General features: G+C 44.8%; 1 protein-coding gene, 1 non-coding gene and 1 pseudogene across 2 annotated transcripts in view; all 3 read right to left on the bottom strand.

The window, feature by feature from the left end:
* Nucleotides 1-6,577: 6,577 nt before the first annotated feature.
* Nucleotides 6,578-6,673, bottom strand: LOC128328584 (uncharacterized; annotated as a pseudogene).
* A 3,927-nt stretch (nt 6,674-10,600) lies between these two features.
* The window catches only part of LOC128327423 (V-type proton ATPase subunit S1-like), a gene marked incomplete at its 5' end in the record, with an annotated part of 61,332 nt that continues 46,731 nt past the window's right edge, over nt 10,601-25,201 (bottom strand). The window contains 2 exons of the mRNA XM_053256227.1: nt 10,601-12,706; nt 20,043-20,274. Of these exons, the coding sequence (XP_053112202.1) occupies nt 12,497-12,706; nt 20,043-20,274 (442 nt within the window). The remainder of the gene's footprint in view (nt 12,707-20,042; nt 20,275-25,201) is intronic.
* LOC128328626 (U1 spliceosomal RNA) lies at nt 16,401-16,568 on the bottom strand. The gene has a single exon (XR_008309343.1). It is a non-coding gene; the product is annotated as a U1 spliceosomal RNA (small nuclear RNA).

The following is a 25,201-nucleotide window of genomic DNA, read 5'->3' as shown; positions in this document are numbered from 1 at the left end:
AGGGTATTGAAGCAGGCAGAAAAAATAATTTTTAATTTTGTTTGGGGAATAGCCCCTGCCCCCACGGTGGCGTATTTGAAATGAAAGAGCACAGGCTTGGCATTGCCGGCCCTGGGGCCACTTTCTCTCTCGATTTTTGTAGCTTTTAATTTCAGTAGATGGGTGGACGGCTTTATACATAGGAATGCGTATTTAGACTTTTTTGGGGTTGGGTGCTTGCTCTTCAGTGATGAGATTCCCTGTGGTGCCAAGCTTGGTGGGGGACCAGGAAGCACCTTGGGTCCATAGCCAGCCCCCTGTGTACAAGGGAATGCAGATTTACAACATCTGTTCTAATCGTTTAAGAAAAGCTGTTAATTTTATACCCCTGAAAAAAGAGTTGTGTCAGTTAATGGTAGTTTAGCGGCCACCAAAGATGAAAAAAGATGAGGAAAGAAGAGCATGTCCCAGTATTTAAAAACTTTGAGCATTCCCTTAGATTATTTCAGAGAATCTAGAACCCCATTCTGTCATGCCCTCGAGCTCCGACAGCGAGGAGGAAGGGGAAGCTGTCAACTTACCAGCCGATTCAGAAGTGTCTGAGGGGCAGAGCCCGGCTGTCAGCGTTCATGAAACGGCTGAGGTAGATCCAACTAATGATTTAGAGCAGGCACGGCAACCTGAGTCAGCGGAAGGCGTGGGGGACCAATGCGAAGAAGAGCTAAGCAATGAAACACCACTGACTCCACAACAGCGCAGGCTCACGAGACGTAGAACGCAATTAGAGGCTGTTAGGAGGAGCAAACATCTGTTGCTGAGGGCTGACAAGCCTTGAATTCCTACCAGCTGGGAGCTCTCGGCTTGCTCTATAAATCTCATCTCCAGCCTCCTACTCATTGCTGAGAATCAACGTTCGTCAACATTCTTGTCGACAGCGTTCAGCCAAGCCGTATCTGATTTCAGCAGCTCCGCTTGCTTCGTGAACTTCCCTAGCAGCTGGCCAGACCTTAACACATTCATTTTATGGGACTTGTGTTGGTGGTGCTATCACCAAATCTACCTGAGAGTTATTTGTACATGGCTTCATGCGCGGGGTAAATGTTGAGTGAAATCACTTCGAATCACACTCGTGGCATAGCCCCTCCCCTCTGCTCTCAGGTTTTATTTTGATGCAAGTTCACATGTTTTCCTTCATGTTTTCCTTCTAGCCAATGGAGGGGGGAGTACTGAAGAGCTGTATCTGCATTTGTAAAGAGTATCCTTCTTATCATGATAATGATTCTAAGTCTGTGCCTCTCCCTATTTCAGAAAAAGTAGCTTAAAACCAGCATTTTAAAAACCCAGAAATACCTCGAGATAAGCTAGAATTCGCAAGACAAAGCCCAATTTGTGTGTGGAGTGGGTCCAATGATTTCGAAGGGACTTTGGGGTAAGTTTGGCTGGTGTGGGAATGCACACACTCTTCTGAAGGAGATCCGGGGTAGAAGCCCTGTCTGGAAAGCCTCCTGGTTCAGGAAGGCAGGAGAAAATCCCTCTCTTAGATTTGTGCACTTGCTGCTGTGATGCACTCTAAATGCCCACTCTGCTGGAGGAGGTGGACGGTTCCATGCCCACTAAGCATGATGTAATCACAGCTGTGACGCTACTCTCATCAGGGATGATGGGAGTAGCATCACAATTGCGGTTACACAGTGTTTAGTAGCACAGAACAGCCTTGCCTCTGCAAGCAGCACAGGCATGTTTTAAAGTTCATTGCAGCCACACAGGCACCTCTCATTTAGATCTATGGTTCTTTGCTCACTATGTAAGCCACAGTCCCTATTTTTCACTCCTGGGTAATGTCTTGTCACAATTTTGTTAATGTGAGCTGCTAAAGGTTTTAGATCCCTCCCCAGGGTCTAGAAGGCCTTGGTGGGGTTGTGTCCCTAGTGCACACGCAAGTAAATGAGTGCACATGTACGCTAAAGTGCCATGCAGTGCACAACCGGTCTTTTCATATGCTATTAAGGCTCATTTTGAACTTCTGAAAACACAATGCAGAGCAGTTATGTACTTCAGGTATGTCTTTAGCCACTCACTTTCAATTCAAATTAAACTTCTGTACCAGAGCCCACCAACAATTGATTGTGTTGACCACACTGCAAGGTAGAACTATCCAATTCTGTGTAAAATATCTACGGATAGACAACATTCCAAGAGTGGCAAAATTCTTGTCTATAGTTATACGAATTAAGAAGCAACTTGTGAACTGGTGATGATAAAAGGACTAGGGGTTATTTGGGGCTAGGGGTTATTTTGGGTCATTTGATGTTCTGTATAGATGTTTTGTATTATGTTATTCCACTGCCATACTTTGTGTCACAGCTATGATTGTTTTATTTTTATTTCTGGTATACTGATCTCAATATTGACTAAAATAATTCAAGTTTCCCTTTGGAAAAATTCCTCCCAAAATGTAGATATTTTGTCCTAATTTTTTCCATCTTCCCAGAAAAAGTGCACCCCTTTACCATGGAACTCTGCACAGTAACACACATTTTTGGGATCGTTCAACAGTTGGTAGCCTTGTGACATTAGTGGGCCCTGACTCATCACCAAGCCCAGCTCTTGAATCTTAGGTTTGAGGGGTTCCAGACCTGGCAACGCCAGGAATGAATCAGAAAGGATGAAGTTTGAATCTCATCTCTGTCATGAACTCACTCGGTGGCCTTAGGCAAGTCGCTCCCCTTCAGTCAGCTCCCCAGCTGCAATATGCAGATAAGAATATGCGAAGCATATATAATCTTGACCACTCAAAAGCACTATACAAATGCTAGTAATAGTAGTAGTAGTAGTAAACTGTATATTATAACGAAAAGATCCATAATAACTAACTTTTATTTTATTATAGTCATGATAAATTGTATATCCTACTTTTCATAAAAAGCACCTTTAAAACACGTTGGTGCTTATTACTTCTCATATTTCCATATTTGTTGCTTTTTTTTGCCTCCTTATGTGTCTACTCTTCTTTTTTCTTTCTTTGCCCTCCCATAGTCTTCACTCTTTTGAAACTTCTCTCTTGGTTACATCTCATTTTACCATAATCTCAGATTATTTCATGCCTCCCTCTCTTCCCTCTTGCTTCTCCTTTTCTCTAGAAGGTGCTGAAGCAGGGGCGTAACTATAATAGGGCAAGGGGAGACAGTTGTCTGGGGGCCCACTGACTGGGCGGGGGGGGGGAACCAGAGACAAGTCACATGACTGACTCCCCCAGCTGTGCACCCGCCTGGGTTTCCTTCAGTTGTATTCAAAATTGTTGTGAATGTTAAGACTTGGAGCTACCAGAATATATATGATAGAAGATGGCTTACAGCAATCCAGATAGAACGATGAAAGTAACATAAAAAGCCCTGGCTGACATCCTGACTTAATTACTCAGTAGTACTAAACAGGAGTTATCTTAAAGGAGAACTCATTTTCAATAGGTCTTTCTCTAGTGAATGTAGTCAGGGTGTCAGCTCTAGTGGGATATCCTAAACTGATAGTGGATTTTGTTAATAAGTTCTGTGATTTACAATTAGCTCAATCTAAACAAATAATCCTAAAAATAAAATCATTTTAATAGGTTCAAAATGCAAAACCCAATTTAGTTTCATCTATACTTCAATAAGGAAACAATTAACACAAAATGCATCAAAAGATAAAAAATTCCACAAAGTTGTCAATAAAAAAATCAGTTAATCAATCAGATTAAAAAATATCCACAATTCATCACCAAGAGGGGAGAGATAGTTCATTTGAAGACAATCCGTTAATTTGTCAACAGGGCAATCACTTAGGTCATCAGCCAGCAAAGTGATTAGTTCATCAGCTAGGAGGTTCCTAGTTCATTACTGAAGAAATCATTAAACAGGAAGAGGTTAGTTAATCTGCTGAGAGGTTAATTTCATCAACAAAAATGTCAGTTAGTTCAATTAGCAGGAAGATTGGTCCGCTAATCAGAAACAAATATAGGTTAATTCATTAAGGGGAGATAAATTAGCTCATTGAGAAGACAGTTGGATAAACATTAGGTAAATGGTCTCATAGAAGTTAACAGCAAGAAGAAAGAAGAGGTTGATTACACATACAAAGGCCATGCACACGGCCAAATATGTTGCTGGGTGGGAGGGCAGGCAGGGAGGCAAGCTCCTCCCTGCCCACGACCCAAGTGAGCTACAAGGCTCTGCCACTCACACGGCACATGAGCAGGGAGTAGGAGGGGGAAGTCCTGCAGCATCCCTCAATGACCTGTGCCAGGAGTGTCGTGTATTGAGGATCCTTCCCCAGACGGCCACTCCTGCTGCCTGGCTCTGCCTGTAGCCCACGTACACACGCAACCCTGAACCTGGGGCTAAGGACATGCTCGCTCTTTTAAACCCAGGTTAAAGTCTGGGGTAAATTCCCGGGCTTGGGACTGAGGCAGTGCTGGGATCGGGCTTCATCCCAGTGGTGCTTCACACAGGCAGCCAAGTCCAGGCTGGGCTGCCCAAGCTTGGCCTTGGCTGCCTGTGTGAATAGCCTCACCAAGTTGTATTGGAAGGAAATTAGTCAAGATCAAGTACCACTGAAGTCAATAAGGCAAGTTTGTTGGGACTAACTTGCATACATTCATTTCAATGGGACTAGCTTTCATTGGATACAATCCATGGGTTTCAACTTCAAGAGGATCTGGATTTCATCAAGAAAAATAGAAGACTGTTTGACAGCTGATTTGGGCAGAAGGTGCACTTTCTGTCTGCGATGAAGTGACCATCTCAGTGCTTCACTGCACATCAAGGTGCTCAGTGAGCGAATGATGGGTTCTGTCTGAAAATTTACAGAACTCATGCTGCTTCTGCCAGGAGTTTGGACATGTGATCAAAAGTAATTCAGGAGTTACTTTTAAAAAGTAGGCTGAGATAATCTTTGTTCTACTTGACATTAATTTTCAACAAATCTTGGAACTGAATGCTGGACAAATTACATAAGAGTGAAGAATGTGTGTGTTGAGCCAAGGTTTTAAAAGGAAAAGTAGAGCGACAGGTAATGAGAGTGAGAGAAAACCATGAAACAGATCACTTATTGCTGAGTCATTTGAAGGCAGGCACCATGATACAGGAGATATCCTTTGTATTCCTAAATACACTTTGTAGAAGTATAACCCATTAATTCTAAGGACTTGCTTTCTGCTAATGTGTTTCAAATCAGCAGCCAGTGTTTCAAAGAGCCAGTGTGGTGTAGTGGTTAGAGTGCTAGACTAGGACCTGAGAGACCCGAGTTCAAATCCCCATTCAGCCATGATACTAGCTGGGTGACTCTGGGCCAGTCACTTCTCTCTCAGCCTAACCTACTTCACAGGGTTGTTGTGAAAGAGAAACTCAAGTATGTAGTACACCACTCTGGGCTCCTTGGAGGAAGAGTGGGATATAAAATGTGTAATAATAACAGCCTATATTCTGCGACGATATCTATAACAACTGACAATAAAATTCAGCCATCCCAGGTCCTTGGGAAGGACTCGATGTCTGGATAAAACCAACCAACCGATAACACCTGTCTGACTGTGTAAACAAGAAATAATAATAATAAATAAATAATAATAAATAAATAAATCAGGGTGACAATTGCACAGTACCCTACTAATAAGACATTGAGCTGGGTCTCACGATCAGTGAGACCCAGTTTTGAAGAGTGCGTGGGGAAAGCGGGGAGTCCTGGGTGGCTGGATCGGCCGCCCACATGATTGCTGGCTCTGTGACGGAGCCGGTGGGGCTGGGGAGCTTGGGGACCGCGCAGAGCCGGCCTGCTGTATGCGAGCACGCAGGGCATACTGGGGAGACCCCTGGAGCTGGGAGGCGGCTTCTCCCCTCCCCTCCGGGGGTCTACTCATGAATAACTGCAGCGCGAAGCTGCACCATGGCTACTCATGATCTTTAAAACCAGGTTTGCGGAATGCTCGCTCCGCAAACCTGGTTTTAGGGCAGGGGTCGTTAGGCGGGTTACCCACCTAGGAACCACCGGGCTTGCAGCCAAGCCCGGTGGTTCACACGATGGGGCGAAATCAGGCTAGCCTCCACTAGCCTGATTTCGCCCAATCGTGTGAATTGCCTCACTGTCACCTTAAGTGGCGCAGCAGGGAAGTGCTTGACTAACAAAGTAGAAGGTTGCCCGTTCAAATCCTCGCTGGTACTAGATCGGGCAGCAGCAATACAGGAAGATGCTGAAAGGCATCATTTCATACTGCGCAGGAGGAGGCAATGGTAAACCCCTCCTGTATTCTACCAAAGAAAACCACAGGGCTCTGTGGGTGCCAGGTGTCAAAATTGACTTGACGGCACACTTTACCTTTACTTTACTATAAGACATGCAGCTTTATAAGTCAGTGCAGCAAGTCTCAGCAGCATGTACTGAGTCTACTGAAACTCATCTTGCAGTGAAACTCATCATTGGCTTTGAGAAACACTTCATATATTTGCATGCATTGCTTAAGACTCTGGACAAGATCCAAGCCAAGTTAAACACATGTTGAGCTACAATCCTCTGCAAGTTAAACGTGTCCTTAACTGAGCATAGACTCAACTGAAATCAGTAGGTTGTCTACTTTGCACGTTTCTCTTCTTGCATGTCATCCTTGCACAGGGGACATGCTAATCTTCTCTGTAGCGTTCCAATCTTAGTATATGTGCTGCACGTTTGCAGAGTTGCATCTCCTTCTGCTTTCAGTGCTCTCAAATACTAAGTACTCCAAGAAAAGGTTAAATGTTATCGAAATAATATTTTGGGAATGTTTTTTGCATTCCTAAATGTAATGTAAAACACACACACAAGCTCAAATTAGTACTATCCATAATCCAGATCTTGTACAAAAGCTTTTATCCAAATGAAATTTCAAGATCCAAATAGTGTGTACTGAAATGTTGATGGGTTCATTAGCAGGGTTGTAGCTAGGGGATAGGGGGTCTGTGTTCATCCCTCTCCCTGGCGGCCCCTTGGAGTGAGGGAGATAATGAAGAAAATAGGGAGGGGTGGAGCTAGGGGACCCTCAGGAGCTGGGGGCTCCAGGTTCGTTGAACCCATCTGCTCAATTATAGCTACACCCCTGTTCATTGGGCCTCTAAGGACTTCTCCTCTTCTTACTGTATATCCTGGGGTTGGAGAAGCTACTGCATAATTGGACTGGATTGGATTGGATTGGATTGAACTGAACTGAACTGGAAGGGTTTTTCTGTCTCCATTGTGATTCCTCCACTGTTCACACCACAATAAGTAACACTGCTTGAGAGAATATACTATCCATCTTTGAAGGTAGGTGTGTGTGTGTGTGTGTGTGTGTGTGTGTGTGTGTGTGTGTGTGTGTGTAAAAGAGTTAGACAATGGATCATTCTTCAGTGTAGCAGTTGCTACATTTTCTTCATCTTGCTGCCTCTGCTACTTTCCATATAGATCTCAGGAGGTTTTACACAAACATCTGGTACCTACTGTTGTCTATACATTTTTTGTCAGAAGAAGAAGTTGGCCTATTGGCATGACTTTTGTTTCTCTTAACTTAAGGTCATGGGTCAAGAGGCTTGCAGAGGAGTTTGAAGAATAGACAAGCTGAACATAGGCAGGTTAACAGATGTTGTTCATGCTCCACCTGCTGGTGGGAATGGGGCTGACTCTAGACATTCCTCATTCAGGAATGGTTGTTGTCTCCTAGCCATACTTTCAACTCAACTGTCTATTCTGAACTCCCTGCACCTAAAGCATGCCAAGATGCCTATTCAGCCTTTAGCGGAAAATGTTTAATTTAGATTAGATTTCACAACTTTCCATCTATAACTTCCCTATTATATTGCTGAAGTAAACCACATTTCCCTATATGCATCACCTAGATCTACTGTTTCCTAATGTAGCTTGTCGAGTTCTTAATGGATGGTGAAAACTGGTAATCTCACTGGACATGATGAAAATGATACTCCTTCACGTTGTTCAAATTGCATTCATTTTGGTGGTTCCAAAGACCTGTGTTTACATAAAATATTCTACCAAATCAAAATGATCTTAAACCACTGCTTATGGCAGCTGCTCCTATGTGGCAAACTGTTTCTGACTCACTAGAGACGACAGAGGATTTTTTCCATGCAAACTTTTTATTTTTATTTTTACAAAAACCTGTAAACTTTTGTTTTTGAAGCTTGTAATACTGGAGTATGGAGGAAATTGTCCAATCTCTTTGGCAAGCCACTGCAGAAAAAGACTTGTTGAGTAGAAGCGTGCTGCAATTTTGGAGATCATTTTATACTGCTCCTCCCCTATGGCAGCCATTTTGTACATAAGAAAGATAAGAAACCTGTTATAAATCTGTGCTATAAATATGGGGAAAGAAATGCAGGGGCATGGGGACAACGGAGCAAGGGGGGACGACCGTCCTTCGGCTGCCAGGGTTTGAGAGGCCCAGCAAGGCACCTCCTCACCCTTGGTCAGGGCACACCCTTACCCTCTCCCACTCTTAGCCAGTGAATGAGACACTCACCAGCTAGGAGCATGAGGTGCACCCCTTTTCTCCTCAGCCAGTGTTTCATTGAAATGCTGGCTGGGCTGTGGAAAAAAGCCCAGCCAGTCAGCATTTCAATGAAACACTGACTGGGGAGGATCAGAATGGATACTCTCCCATGCAGTAGCCATGCCCCCTGCATTTGACTTCAGATGCAGGGGGCATGGCCAATACCGAGGACAGGGACACACAGCCCCTGCAGAGCTTCCCCAGTCAGCAGGAGCCACCATTGGGTAAACAGGTTCAAAGAACCCAGGTTGCCACCAATCAGGGGCCATGAGCACAGCCCCAGACACACACCCCACATCTGATGTCAGACGTGGGGGGCATTATTTTGGTCCCAAACAGGCCGTGTGGCGGGGAGAGCCGTTTAAGACTGGGGCCGATCAATCTCCCTTCCAAATGGGGCCCCATGGCCCCATTTAGGGGAGAGATCAGCCCGCACTGCATTGGCAGCACAGCCGGAACAGCTTTCCCTGCCTTTAAGTCAGGGGGAATCACTCCGGCCCACACTGCCCAATGCAGCACAGGCCAATCTCCCTTCCAAACGGGGCTGCATGGCCCCGTTTGGGAGGGAGACTTCGTCCCCCATGTCTGACATCAGACGTGGGGGTGTGGCTAGCCACATCCCTGTGTCTGATGTCAGATGCAGGGGGTGGGGCCAGGGGACCACAGTGGCCACACATGGGCTGCTGCCAGCCTCCCTACACTGCTGAGGGGCCTTCAAGTAATTTTTTGCCACCCATTGAAGCAGGATAGTGGAACATCTGGGGTTTCCCATAAGTGTTTTTGGTCAGGGAAAAAGATATAAAATGTTGAGATATTAGATATGCAGCAGGCAGATTCCACTGGATGTCTGCCGGGAGTACCTCAGTGGTGGGCCATCACCTTGATTTCTCTCCCCTTCTTTTCTCCTTTTCTTCCTTCTTTATGTCTTAAACTTTTAATTTCTTCTGATTATTTATCTGTCCCTTTCATTTTCAAGTAATGACTCCTAGGCTGCCTCCCATATTTAATTTCTCTGTTCTTCTGGGTTTTTTTCCTTCTTCTGCATAAGAAAGAATTAGATTGTGAGCCCTTTGGGGACAGGGATCCATCTTATTTATTTTTTATTTCTCTGTATAAACCACCCTGAGCCATTTTTGGAAGGGCGGTATAGAGATTTAATAAACAATAAGGTCATTCTGTCTGAATAATGTTGTTCTTTCCCTTCTATGCATTGTTTTAATACTACGCACTCCCGCTCTCTCTATATATATATTCTCTCTTAATCAGTATAGAATAGATTGAATATTATGACTTGAGGGTTAATAGGAATAAAAGGCCTTTGATTAATCACAGGAGTAGTCTCTCTTGTTCCATGTGAAGTCTTTCCTGGATTCATGCCATTTCCAGCTGGTAATATGAACATTTTCACCTAGTCATTGAAATGTAATGTTTGTCTATAATTTCTTGTTTGTCATTTCTTAAGAAATAAGATGTAACCTCTGTAGCTTTAGTTAATAGTTCTTAAGATGACATTATTCAATTTTTTTGGCTAATCAGCTAATATATCAAAGTTTCTTGACAATATACTAAAAGTAGGCAGTCAAACCTTTACAAAACTGGGTTCAGTTCCAATTCAGGGTTTATTAATATTTAACTCTCCAGTTTGGTTCTACTTTAGCACTAACTTTTAAAAGTGGCTTGTAGGGATGTGCAAAGAACTGGTTTGGAGGTCCCGAACCGGTTCAAAGAACCAGCAGACGCGTGTCAGCAACTTCTGGTCATATCCCGAAGACGAGGGAAACGGGGCGGCAGGGAGGTACGCTGCCACTCCGATGGGCTGTTAAAAAAACCAATGCCGGCGGGGGGAAAGCGGCGAGAGAGATAAGTGCACCCTCCCCTCACTCTTAAAGGGAGACCCCTGCCACCTCTGAATCGGCCCACCGTGGTTCCGTGCACATCCCTCGTGGCTTGGTAACTTGTTCAGACACTTTGAACCAGTTTAGATATATTTCATGCAGTATACTATAGAATTCTTCTGCTCGCAGTGCAGTTCTGCAAAATGAACACAATGATAATGACTAAACTTGAGAAAAATATTATTGAAACGGTTTATTTCTGAATTTTTAAGGATTTTAACAAACAAAATACATACAACGGGATAAACAAAATCAGGAAAATTGAACATTGATCACAAAATTGAAGACTGAGTGCCTGATTATTGAATCACTTGCTTTGAACCAGTTATCACTTCTTGTGTTTAGATGCTTAGTTCCAGTTTAGATTCAAAGCAAATAAGATATTTTAGATTTGGATTCAGGCTTGGTTTGACTCCCAGATTATAAATTTGTATCTCTTATTCAGATGTCATCTTTTGGTTTTGTCTTAGTAAACCCTTCTAATCCATTGGGTTGTATCCAAAGGAAGTTATAACTAAGGGCCATTGAAACAAGTTAGTTACGGTGCATGCAACTTAGTCAGGACCAGCTTTTTTTAAATATACAACCCAGAGTAGAATTATCTTTATTTGATCTAAAAGTATCTATTTATTTGAATAAAATAATCTTTATACTTTATTTGAATGGCTGCGGGTATGGAAGAGAGAGAACAGGGGGATATTAAGTTAAGATCCAGACTTTAGGAATGCCAGGCTTATAAACATAGGGACAGATTCCAGTAAACACAGGAATGAATCTGAACTGAATCAAGACTAACAATGATGTTTGCTAATGATGTTATGGAAAGTTCATTGTTTAGTGTCAGCTTCCAAAATCACAAAGAGAATCGTAGCCCTTCAATATCACTGTGTTGTGGATTTGGACTTTCGTAGTGGATTTGTAGTGGATTTGGACTTGAATCCATATTAGGCCCTCTTGAAAGACCACACTCTACATATATTTCATCACTGGGTGATTGCAAAAAAACAAAAAACCCCAAACCAAAACAAAAATGGATAAATGAATCATGTGAATCCATTCAGAGAAATGTGGTGTCATAAATGTGATTAAATCAGACATTAAGGGTGTGTAAGACAGCCAGTCAGTTTTATATCTAGAATTCATTTCTTCTGTTTTACTTGATTTGAATATTTGGAGAGAACATTTTCTAAAAAGAGGTTTTTAAAATTCAGTATGGAATTTCTGAATAAAGCTTTATTACAAACATGTTTCTCCAAAAATCCCTCGCTATGACCCTTTTCAAATAGCAGTTAAAAAGCTGCTAGCACTACCTGCAGGGGCTTTTACACACAGCAGGCTTTACCGCAAGTTTACTGGGAGGCTTTACTGCAAAATCGAAGTTGTCCCCCCAAACTGACACAAATAGTGGATTTTTTAACCCTGGATATATATCGGCCTACATTCTAACACGCAGTGAAAAACCCAATTTGTGTGTGAACTGTTCCCCGATAACTCGCAAAGACTTCAGGGTAAATCTGGCCAATGTGTGGACGCACCCCCTCCATTCCGGAGGAGATGTGAGTTAAAGGGCTTTAAAAGCACTGTGTGAAAAACATCCTGGTCTTCTTAATGGCTTGCAGCAACTGTGAATGGTATCAGCTTTGCTGCAGGACCTTCATTCAGGCAGCTATTAAAAATGAGGCAAGAGCTGGAAAGATTATCACTATTGCTCAGTCTCTGATTTTGAAACAATATTTCATTGCTCATGGTTTAATCTTTTTTTTTCCCCCAAGCAGAGTCTTGTGGCACATTAAAGATTAACAAATGTATTGCAGCGTAAGTTTGTGTGGACTACAATCCACTTCATCAGACCCATGAAGTGTAATCCTCAGCAGCATTTGATGAAGTGGACTATACTTCATGTCATGCTACAATAAATCTGTTAGTCTTTAACAAGACTGTTGCTGCTGCTATGGACTAACACGGCTCCCCCTCTGGAAACATTTGATTAAGGTTCTCTTCACTTTATTTATGATTTCCCCTACACTAATAGATTTGAAAGCAGTTCACTGTGATCTGAACTGTACATTGGCAGCTATTCTGTCTCTGGTACTGAAAGAGCTGGACCTTTGGGGTCATCAAATCTACTGTTTGTTGTGAGGTGCACAATCATGTGAATTCCATAGGTAAGGATCAACAGTAAAACTAATGATGTCACCAAACCCATCCAAATTGCAGGAGTGAAGAAAGATGTGCAGTCACTTGCATAGGAAAATGTATTGTTTGCAACATTGAATGCTTGAATCTGCAAAAGAGAAGAAGGGGTGTGAGCTTCCAAGAATCTGTACTACCTGTTCTATTTCCACATGCAATGTGTTCATTAACCACACGTCCTTGTTGTTTGTTTAACTATAGGAATTGTATAAGTTAAACTTCAGAAACAGTTGGGTATTTTAAGGTTATAGCTCTGGGGAAAGAGAGAGTAAGAGAGCCACCCATTAACTTTCCCATTTCAGCATTGCTATGTAACCTTCCTGTGTCTAAGAAACTGCACATAAAATCAGAGCAATGGTTCAATTTCAACATCAGCGTTCCAGATTTTCAAGATAACTATTTTCTGGGACCTTCTGCCTAAGAGAAGGTGGAAATGCCAGGGATTGAACTTGGAATCCCATAATACGAGGTTTGGGTTCTACCTCTGAGTTTAACATCTTGCATACAGAAAAAGGGGGCACTCATTGAGTCGCTCTAAAACACCATGAGGCGGGTCTCACGATCAATGAGACCTGCCTGGGGAGGATGAGCGGGGAGAGCGCCCGCTCTCCCAGCACATGAGCAGACAGTCTGCTCTGGGTGGCCAAAATGGCCACCCACACGACTGCCGGCTCTGTTACAGATCTGGCAGGTGCTGGGGGGAGCAGGGGACGACTGGCCCCTGGAAGCTCCAGCATGCCCTGAATGAGCGCCTCCCCTTCAGGGGTCTCCTCATGAGTAGCTGTGCTGTGGAGCCGCGCCACAGCTACTCACGAATTTTAAAACCAGGTTTGTGGAGCGCTCGCTCCGCAAACCTGGTTTAAGAACAGGGTAGTAAGGCGGGTTACCCGCTTAGGAACCACCGGGCTTGCAGCTGAGCCCAGTGGTTCACACGATGGGACAAAATTGGGCTAGCATCCACTAGCCTGATATCGTCCCATCATGTGAATAGCCTCTATGACTTTACCCTGGAAATAAGTAGTTTGTGTTAGAACTGATTTAGTGGATTTAGCAGGTTTCTTTATGGAAGAATGATCTGTGTTTCTTTTGTTTTAGTCTGCTATTAGAAACACAATTTACAATATCAGCAAACCTGGATAAAGTAAATACTATATAATAGTGAGAATCAAAAATAAAACATTGATTGTTAAAGACCAGGTCTGAGTATTTAGGGAAGTCAGTTTTTAAAAAAAACAAACACCAAGAAGATATATCCCCTAATGATTCTGATGGCCATATAATATTATACACAATTGAATTAGATGAGGATTAGGGGCAGACTAAACTCCCGCTCTTCTCCTAAACTTGCCTTTTCTGCAGAAAGCCAGTTAGTAGATCAAGTCAAACAACTCCTCCAAAAGGACTGTAACTGCAGGCAAAGGAGATCAAGATGTGCCCACTGGTCCTGCCCTGATGCCACCAATGGCCAGCTCCCCTGGCAGCTGCACGTGCTGTCTCTGTCCCAAGGGATAGCATGGAATGCACAGAAGGTTTCCCCAAGTAGTTTAGAACCTCGATTGTCCAAGGATCTATAATACAGGCGAAAACCCTCTGCATATACAGTGCTACCCTTTGTAAATAAGGACCAAACATGTGACGGCTGAGTGGTCATGACCAGCCAGTGTGTCAGCTGCATACAGGGAGATCTTGTCTGAATAGGACACATTGGGGCTATTCTCACAATTAACAAAAATCGGGCTAGGAGAGCCTAGCCAGATTTTTGTTGATCTTTCTTGGCTCGCAAGAAAGCCCAGTGGTTCTTGAGCGGCTAAACTGCTCAAGTAGCCCGCTCCTTAGCCTGGGTTTGCAGAACGAGCGCTCCACAAACCCGGGATATCTGCTCGTGAGTAGCTGCAGCACGGCTCCGCACCACAGCTACTCGTGGGTAGACCCCTGACCGGGAGGCGGAAAGCTGCCTCCCGGCTCTGAGGGTCTCTCCAGTATGCCCTGCGCGCTCTACCAATCTTCTTGGTAGAATCTTCAAGGCAATGAAATACTTGACTAGAAGAATAGGTATATTTTTGTCCCAAGTTGGTGTAACCATGTTAGTTTCATTTGTTTTTTTATATTTATATGCTGCTTTATCATTCTGAGTTTTCAAAACAGTTTCGAGCAAAATTTAAACAAGATAAAATGACAATAAAATACCAGAGGCAGAATAAAACCACTTCAGAAAGACAATCCCCAAAGCCTGACAAAACAGATGTGTTTTTAAAAGGCATTTGAAAGCCAGGAGGGAGGAGGCAAAATGATCATGCAAAGGGAAGGAGTTCTAGTGCCTGGGCACCAGCACTGAGAAGACCCAGTCCCATGTGCTAACCAGACAAGCCTCTAGAGGTATCAACACATAGAGCTGACCCTCTCAAGAAGATCTTAATGAGCAGGTAGAAATGTAAGGGAGCAGATTACCCTTATGGTTTGTGGAGTCCAAACAGTTTATTAGGGCTGTGCAAAGCTGCCCTGCTTCAATTCACCTGCTGCCTCAGTGCTTCAGAGGTCCCTCAATTCAAGTTGGAGCTTCAAGGGGAGGTCCTGCTTTAATCCTGAGCCACAGCTTTGGGCACTGCCCCACCCAATCCCCATAGGTACTTACATGGCATGGGTGGAAGATAGGCTAGCTCTATTTTCATTCTTATCTGTGTGCATGAGGTAGCAGCATCCTCCAAAGCAGGGGTGGGGAACCTTGGCACTCCAGCTGTTGTTGAACTACAACTCCCATCATACCCAGCCACAATTATTGTGGCTGGGGATGATGGGAGTTGTAGTTCAACAACAGCTGGAGTGCCAAGGTTCCCCACCCCTGCTCCAAAGCATCATTTTAAAGTGACTCTAAGAAACAGATGGTGTGTTGTTGTTTTTTTACTTCTTCCCCTGCTGTCTTGGAAAAGGTGCAGGGTTTCCTAGGAATTATATTGCTTTCCGGGGCTGTAGCCATGGCAGCAGCCCCATAAAATACTATAATTCCCAGAAAACCCTGAGTGAGCCTTTCCCAGAACTGCAGGGGAAATAACTAGGGATGTACACGGAATCATTCGGTGCTCCATTCCGGGAGTGCCAAACCAGTTCTGTGGACCAGCATTCAAGCTGGTTCGGAGGGCGGGGGTTCCTTTAGGGGCAGGGGAGGTGCTGCCTACCTGCCAGCCCCCACCCAGCCGCTTTCCCCCTGCTGGCGGTCTCATAAAAAGTGGGTGCATGGGAATGGGGCGTGCCTCCCTTCAGCCCCAGTCAGTGGAGCCCTGGAAATGGCCGATGCGCATGCATACAGCATGCACGCGCACATGCGTCGGCCATTTCTGGGGCACCACTGATCAGGGCTGCAAGGAGACATGCTGCAGCCCCACACGCCTGCTTTTTACGAGAATGCCAGCAGAGGAAAAGCAGCTGGGTGGGGGCTGGCAGGTAGGCAGCACCTCCCCTGTCCCTTAAAGGAACCCCCGCCCTCTGAACCAGCCAAATGCTGGTCCACGGAACCAGTTTGACACTCCCACACCTCCTGAGTGTGCACGGAACTGGTTCTGTGCACATCCCTAGAAATAACCACTCTGAATGTTATAAACACTCTGAGAGTCAGGAGGGATCCCCAGACAGGCAGGGTTGGGGTCACGATGTCCAACAGGGGCAGCAGTGGTGTGAGGCTGGCTTAAGAAAACAGGAGGAGCCAGTCAGCCAAGCATAATTCCGATTATCCTTGCTGATGCTGCTTTCATTGCCCACCCTCTTCCTTCACCACCACTGAGGTGGTGGAAGCTAAATTTAGATTAGATTTAGATTTAGATTAGCTACCACAAATTATGCAGTCGAGTTTCCCGCATTTGGGGAAATCGCAGGGGTCAGCACACCCGCAGTGCAATGGATGAGCCTCACCCTGGGAAAACCTCCTTCGTGATCAAGGTGTCTCCCCTCCCACTTTGTATTTGATTCATTATATATTTAAAGCTGATTTGGCTTTTGTCTACTGTATTGTATATATTCAGTGGATTGTCCTAATTGGTTGACCTTGGATAAAGATATAATATGAAAGACATTTGCATTTAATAGGCACTCCTTAGGATTTATATATAATGCTAATAATTCAAATGTTAACAATCAGATTCTTAATGCCTCTCGTATTTGACAAAACAACAAAGAAGTTTACAGATCTGATCAATTCCAAAGTAGCAGCTGTTTTATCAAAAACCACAAAGAATCCTTTGACACCTTAAAGACTGCTAGATTTCCAAGGGCTACCAAATGCAAGGATCTGTCACCCATGCATCTACTCATATTGCTGTATCTCTATTTCTACTCTAGATTTTTTTTTATTTAAAAAACCCAGTTTGTTAAGGGAGAAGGATCTTATAAATTCACTCAATCTGCAAAATGCTTGGAACGTGTAAGTTAAGGCACTCACCTTAACTTTTACACCACGTAAGTATTGTATAGTTGCACATATTGTGCTCACTTACAGCAGTGTAGGCACCCTTTGGTTTAGTTTTTTAGCCCTCACCCTCTTCCTCTGAAGCTTGAGGACAACATCAAAGCTAATCTCAGTCCTATATAAATCCTGAATAAGAAATTGATTTGGTTACATGTTGAAATCAATGACACAAAATGCCCAATGAAAAGAATGGATGCAGCAGCCATGCACATGTCAAAACATCTTTCACAGCTCCCATTAAGCAGTTGTGAAAGAACACAATGGCACTCTGTCTTTGAGACTATGGGAAGGGAGAAGGAGAAAACAGAAGGAAGGCACCACTGAGGATGAGTGGCATGAACTAAAAGGACAGGTTGCACAACTGGGCACAGCAGCAAGGAATTGAGTGGAATGACAGGACAAGGACTAGTTTTAGGATGTGATTGAGAGGGCCATGGGGAGAAGCCCTGTCATCCCATCCCATAACTGTCTCTCTGTTGTTCTGCTCTGTATTGCTCCTCTCTTTGTTATTCAATCTCTCCCCCCCATATATGCACTATGCATATGTAAGTACCCCCTCCTATAAGCATATAGTGCTTATTCAGAATAAAGATTCTGAATAAATAAATAATACTTTCCACACCTAGCTAACTCAGAGTCAGCTAGGTACCATTGTGCTTTTGCCCTTTCTCTTTCTATCCTTATTCCAGTTACATTAGCAGTGGTGCGGTGAAGGGAGATGCTGGAAGAGGAAAGACTTCCCCTCTCCCGCATCCAATGATGCCCCGGGTCAGGAACATGACGTCTGCTCTCGTTAGAGCTGCCACCATGCTTGGGATGGCCGCTCCTCCACCCCCACCCCCACCCCCACCGGCTCACTGCCGGAAATGGTGGAAGCAATTTAACCCGGAGGCAATTACCCAGATGATCCCCAGCTGAGGTTAAGCAAACCACAGGTCATCTAAACACTGGGTTTGAGATTGGCACGGGTCACTCCTGGCACTTCACACTAGGGAAGTGCACAAAACTGGCTTTCCCAGTTCGGCTTGAATCTAAACCAGATTCAATCCAACCTGGCCCAGTCTGGTTTTGTGCCCGGTTGAACTTGACCCAGTTCAAGTTGGAAGCAAGACAGTTCGAAACAGCTCGGAGCTCTACTAGTAAAGGGGAATCCAGTGATGTTTCCCCTTTGCCAGTTAAGGGCAGGGGGCTTCCCTAAAGGTAGAGCAGGTGGGAGGGTAGTAAGCAAGTCCTTACAAGTGTCGCTGCTTACAGTTGTGGCGGCGGCTACAGCAGGGGCGGCGGCAGCTTCCATCTCTGTCGGCCTCCACCAAAGTAGGCATGGCTGGCAGAGAACTGGTTCGTGCATGCACAGAGGTAACTAAAATGGTCGGCATGCATGCACAGAGGTAATTTGAACGACCATGAAAATTGTATGGTCACGCCAATGGCCTGTGTGCATGCGTGGAGGCCATTTTAGTGACCTTCATGCATGCGCAGAGGCTCAAACCACTGCCACCCCTCCACGGCCACTGCTGCTGCCACGAGCACTTGTAAGTACTTATTTACTCACACCCGCAAAACCTTTAGGGAAGCCCCCTGCCCCCCCCCTAACGGGTAAAGGGGAATCCTCACCAGATTTCTCTTTACCAGTAGAGCTCCAAGCTAGCTCAATTCAAACTGGGCCCAGTTTGGTTTGACCCTGAAATTGCCAGCTTGAAACAAGCCAGCTCGCACACCCCTACACACATGCAGCCTAACCAAGCTGGGCTGAGGTGACCAAATTTGCAGATGATACCAAACTCTTTCGGGTAGTGAAATCCAAAAGGGATTGTGAGGAGCTCCAAAAGGATCTCTCCAAACTGGGGGAGTGGGCGACAAAATGGCAAATGCGGTTCAATGTTGGCAAGTGTAAAGTGATGCACATGGGGACGAAAACCCCCAACTTCAAGTATACGCTGATGGGATCTGAGCTGTCGGTGACTGACCAGGAGAAGGATCTTGGGGTCATGTTGGACAGCTTGTTGAAAGTGTTGATTCAATGTGCGGCAGCTGTGAAAAAGGCCAATTCCATGCTAGGGATCATTAGGAAGGGGATTTTAAATAAAATGGCTAATTTTATCATGCCCTTATACAAAACGATGGTGCGGCCACACCTGGAGTACTGCATACAATTCTTGTTACATCTAAAAAAAGGACATTGTAGAACTGGAGAAGGTACAGAAGAGGGAAACCAAGATGATCAGGGGCCTAGAGCACTTTTCTTATGAGGCAAGGCTACACCACCTGGGGCTTTTTAGTTTATAAAAAAGACGACTGCAGGGAGACATGATAGAAGTCTATAAAATCATGCATGGTATGGAGAAAGTGGATAGAGAGAAATTCTTCTCCTTCTCCCATAACACTAGAACCAGGGGTCATCCCATGAAATTGATTGGCAGGAAATTTAGGACCAACAAATTCAAGTACTTTTTCACACAATGCATAATCAACTTGTGGAATTCTCTGCCACAAGATGTGGTGACAGCCAACAACCTGGATGGCTTTAAGAGGAGTTCCGATAACTTCATGGAGGAGAGGTCTATCAGTGGCTACTAGTTGGAGGGCTATAGGCCACCTCCATCCTCAAAGGCAGGATGTCTCTGAGTACCAGTTGCAGGGGAGTAACAGCAGGGGAGAGGGCGTGCCCTCAACTCCTGCCTGTAGGCTTCCAGCGGCATCTGGTGGACCACTGTGTGAAATAGAATGCTGGACTAGATGGGCCTTGGGCCTGATCCAGCAGGGCTGTTCTTATGTTCTTAAGTAAGTGTGTGTGTGTGTGTGTGTGTGTGTGTGTGTGTGTGTGTAATGGTGATGGGGAGCATAGTTTTCTTTTAAGTTTGTCTTAAGACTGAAGAAGAAGTTGAGGTGGTGTTCAATATATTCCTTTCTGAAATACCTACTGCAAGTAATACCTCATAGAATTGCTTCGGAAATGGCAATGCATACTTGCCTGAAACTCAGAAATGACAACCTCCCAGTGTTCTTTATTGTCATCTGGATTCAAAGTTACATCAAAGTTTTTGCTTGTTCCCACTTTCTGGCAATGAAATGAAAACTCTGCAGGACTGGAGATGTCAGTGACACTAAAATCAACACTCCTGTTGTCTGCTATAATCAAAATATGCTCTAAAGTGAACCATTTTCGTGCAGAACCTTCATAGAACCTGTTGTTCATTATAAATCTAGAAAGAAAGAAAACACAGAACATAGGAAATCAAATGACAGTGGATAATTTCTGCATTATAGATAACAGGTAGGGTTAGGAATGAATTTGGACTCAATTTGATAGCTATTTGAACCTGCAAACATTCCATTTGACAATGATAAAGAGACTCCAAAAATGATTTTGCATGCTTAAAAATGCTTAAACTTAAAAATGCAAGCATGGCATTTACTTGCTCATTCCCCTTAGCAGTCCCCTGCTAACTTGGCAAAGAGGCACTTTTTACCGTGGTGATTCTCTTTATTTAGCAGGGGGAGAGTAACTGGCCCAGGGGCGTAGCAAGGTTGGAGTGGGCCCAGAGACAAGATTTTAAAATGGGCCCCCCTCCCCAAAGTCCAGGGCCTCCGCACACCCCAGGCCCCCAAGGATTTAAGTCTGATATTCCCAAATAAGTATGCTGCCTGCAAATACATTTCACTGAATACACACACACGTCACAATATATAGTGATATACATTGAGTACTATACATTTGTATTACTTTTAATGCCTAGAACACACTAGAAAGATGAATTATTAAAATGGGCCCCTCGCTGCAGATTAGCAAAGTAGACTTTCAACCATGCAGGGTGAACCTATGTTTGTTTTCTCAGAATTCTGAACAAATTCAGTCAAGTTTGATTGCAGGAGGTTTTTCACAGGAGGCTTTTAAAGCCCTTTAAGACACATCTCCTCTGGAATGGAGGTGCTGCATTCACATGTTGGCCAGATTTACCCTGAAGTCCCTGCAAGTTATTGGGGAGCAGTTCACACACAAGAAAAATAAAATAAAAGCACCACACATGCTTCACAGTTCTCACTCAGACCTTCTGGGTTGCAAAACAACTTGAACATAAGTGCATTTATAAATGAATGAATGAATAAATAAAATTAATAAAATACTGTTCCAGAAGTTTTTGCAATTTTCTGCCATGAAACAAGCCACTTATAGGACTTTTTAGATAGTTTTTTTTAAGTCAGCAAATTTTCCAAGCTGTTTCAAAATAAATATTCAGAGACTTCTCGGTCCCCCCGCCCCCATATCCAAGCCCTATGGCAAGCAGATCCCTATATATGGGGGGGGGCGGGGCGGGAAAGGTAACCACAAAAAGGAGTTCACACTCTACCTGGCAAATGCTGGTCTGGGTTAAGCAGGGCAGCAAGGGGTCTTCTGCTGCAGAGAACACTCTGGCTGCCTCCTCCTTCCTGGCTTGCTTGGGCCCTACTCGAGTTCAGGCTTCACTGCGGCCTACACGGAGGCCTCCGTGGAAGCCCCGCCCACCCGCCGATCAGCTGAGAGGCGGGAGAAAAGGAGCTCTTTGCAGCTTGTCTGCTGCTTCGATTGCGGGCCAGCAGAACAAGCAGGAGAGACGGCGAAGAGGGCAAGTGGCTGAGAGGCTATGGGGCTGGGCAGGGGGCAATGGGGAGTCACATGAGGTGCCTCTGGGGTGCCCCTCCAGGCAGTGGGGCCCCCAGACAACTGTCTCCCCTTGCCCGATCATTGTTACGCGCCTGAACTGGCCCTATCCATCCCCAGCACAGTACCTCCAGTGACTGCTGCTGGTGTCTATCTTATGTTTCTTTTTAGATTGTGAGCCCTTTGGGGACAGGGTTCCATCTTATTTGTTTGTTATTTCTCTGTGTAAACCACCCTGAGCCATTTTTGGAAGGGCAGTATAGAAATTGAATTAATGAATTATAATAAATCATTCCCCAAATATACCAACAGAGGCTATACAAAATCTAGAATTGAATAAATGTCTGTTGGACAGTGATTGTAAGAGAGAAGCACAGGTTCAGCCACCACTGAAGAGCGATTGGGGGTGTCCTGGGGCCACAGGTTTCTGGGCACTGCCAGATGCCTCTCCCACTCCCTGCACTGGATGCTAGGCCTCAGCTGAGCTGTCGGTGACTGACCAAGAGGTGAAGTTGCTGGCCTGGCAGGGGAGAGCAGGCTGGGTGGCCCATGGGGGAAGAGGACAGAGGACTGTGTGTGTGTGGTAAACCTAACCAGGAGATGAATTTATGGTTAAGAAGCAGGGGCCTTGAGAACTCAGCACTTAGACAGCAGACGGAGCAGATATACAGCTCACCCAGTCATCAGCTTCAAAGTGATTTATTCTCAAATTATACATTTTTTTTTCAAAATATGCATATATAATACCAATAAACATATGCAAATTTTATGCAAAGTGGAGACTTTTTTTTGTGAAAAGCGTCCTCTATTTCTACTTTTTTTGGTGATGGATATCGACTTTTTTCACCATCTGGACCTGGCAACCATATTCCTGTCACCGTGGCGGCATGCCGCCAGGGGGATAAGACCTCTCATGAGAGGGTCAGTCTACTGGGAGGACCTTAGACTCGCCAACCTTCGTTCTTCTGTTGGACTGCATGCTCATGAGTTGAGCCATCCAAAAAGCAGGGTCTGTAGCAAGGGAGCCAGCGTAGTGTAGTGGTTAGAGTGCTGGACTAGGACCGGGGAGACCCGAGTTCAAATCCCCATTCAGCCATGAGACTTGCTGGGTGACTCTGGGCCAGTCACTTCTCTCTCAGCCTAACCTACTTCACAGGGTTGTTGTGAGGAGAAACTCAAGTATGTAGTACACTGCTCTGGGTTCCTTGGAGGAAGAGCGGGATATAAATGTAATAACAACAACAACAACACCCTTCTCTCTGGGAAAGCCTTTCGCACATCCAAACAACATTTTGATGCTCCATGTTTCTGAACATTACTGGGGAATCACCGCGACCAGGGATAGATCTTAACTCTCATTCAAATTTCCTGTGTTCGGACCAGCATTGCGGCAGATGCATTTCTGCCACTGTGGGGAATTGCGGGAGAGGGGAGCTCCAGTTGTCTGTGACCTCCGGAGAGTGGGTTCACCATTCTGGGCAAAAATAAAAATGGACATGTTCAAATGGTTGGACAGGCTGGCAGAGGGCCTGCTTTGACTGCTTCATCACAGCAGTCTCCAAGATAGGGAGAGGTGTTATCGGGTTATCTGTCCCAGTGGCTTGCTTGTATCAAGCAACCAAGCTGGGCGGCATCTGCCATCTGCCCCACATGTGTTTCTCTATGGCCTAGCACTCTCATGAGAGAGCAGTCCTTGGGGAAATGGCTTTCATCACACATTAGTAGTGATTCTGCCTGATTCCCCTGTCCCCTTGGGCAGTTCTTCTCATGAGTTGTGAAGGGGTATCCCCATGGCCCTCCACTCTCATGAGAGAATGGTCCACTCAGGAACAGCATCTGTTGTCATCCCACATGTAGAATTGCTCCTTTCACTGGAGGAAAAGCTGATCCTGCTGCCCTGCCCTTCTCATGAGTAAACCTAAGGACCACACACATTAACTGAAGGGGAGGGGCTGGGGACCCCTTCCCCAACATCACTGTACAAAAAATACCCCTGAGCCATTCAATAATTCCTGGTTGGGGCAACTTGGGGGTGCCCTTTAAACCCAGCCTTGAGTATCATCATCCTGCCATATGTTGCTGTCTCAGTGATCTAATAGGGTCGCCCTGTTTATGTTGCCACTACAACTGCATGTGCTTGAGAATATATGTCTTTATCGCTTCATTTCCTGAGAGCTAAGCATATAGTGCTTGTCTTGCCATCCCATCTCCTTTCTCTCCTGATTGCCAGGAAGGGGGGAACAAGGGACAGAGTGGGAAAAGGAAATACCTCTATGTGACTTTCCCATTTCACAGGCTTGGAAGCTTGGAATAGGATGTGCCAGCATCCCTGTTGCTAGGCAACTGCTTTGTTAGAATGGCGACAAGGAGCGGGGCAAGTGCTTGGAGAGGGGGCCAGCGTGAAGCGCTGCAGGCATGGAGCAGGCGCAATCCCAGGCGTGTCTGGGCCACCCTCTCTATGATTATGGTTCCAGAAACAGCACAAAACTGTGGTTATGTTGGCATTCACATTCAGATGTAACACTGCCACCACAAAATCTCATGTTGGGGCAGTGAAACTCACTACAAATGAAGGTTCAAACTGGAGTTTGGTGAGGGAAACCGCAGGTTGCTTTTGCCTCAAAACTTCAGTTTCACACATTCGGATGTCCACAGATTCCAACCTCTGTCCCATTTCATTGTGGTTTCGTGTTACATGTGATTGTGGCCTCTGTGTCTAGCTCCTAGTCCTGTCCCAATCTTCTCTTCTTAGCTCACATACACACTACTGCTGTTGCTTATTGGCCTTAATCTCCAGGGTGAAGGCCAAACTACACATTACATAGAAACAGGGAGATTTGCTCTGCATGTGTGGATTATTTATTTTTTAGTTAAAAATCAGGCATGGGGTACTCAGGATCAGGCCTGCAAGTATTTAACTCAAATAGAATCCAGTGGAAGCTTTCCTCCCAGGGGTGAAAGCAATTTTGGGGGACACTTTTCATCAGGACTGTGGGCAAGGTTGCCAGAACCTAAGGGGTATATTTGTGGGTCAAATGGGCCATAAGCCAGAATTTGGCTTTTAAAAAGCCAAATCTGGTCACTAAGCGTGGTACAAGGGGAAAGCTTAAATATCCTCTGCCTGTGCACCATAGTTCCAGTTCTGATCAGTCCCTTCCCCTTTAGTGGCTACCATTTAACCAAAAGGGGAAAAAGTAGAGCTGAACATACATGCATTTAATGTAATGTGTAGTTGGACCCTGAGGTAACTGAATCCACAGCAACCAAGACTTCAGAAATCCATTCACTGGTGTTCACAGTGGGGTTGGTCCTCATATTGGCCATTAACCATTAAGACATCCACAACTCTTTGCGTAGGTCTGCTGCATTTTCTCCTCTTCCCAGTTTTAAATACAAATGTCTAATTTTTGTGAGTCCATATGCAATTATGTGTGGCCAACAGAATAACTTGGACCTTATTTTCTTTACATATTTATGTGCTACTTTTCAGC

Source organism: Hemicordylus capensis, chromosome 5 (genome assembly GCF_027244095.1).
Source record: "Hemicordylus capensis ecotype Gifberg chromosome 5, rHemCap1.1.pri, whole genome shotgun sequence".
NCBI lineage: Eukaryota > Metazoa > Chordata > Lepidosauria > Squamata > Cordylidae > Hemicordylus > Hemicordylus capensis.
The sequence above is the reverse complement of the archived record's forward strand: the minus strand, read 5'-3'. Positions and strand labels throughout refer to the sequence as shown.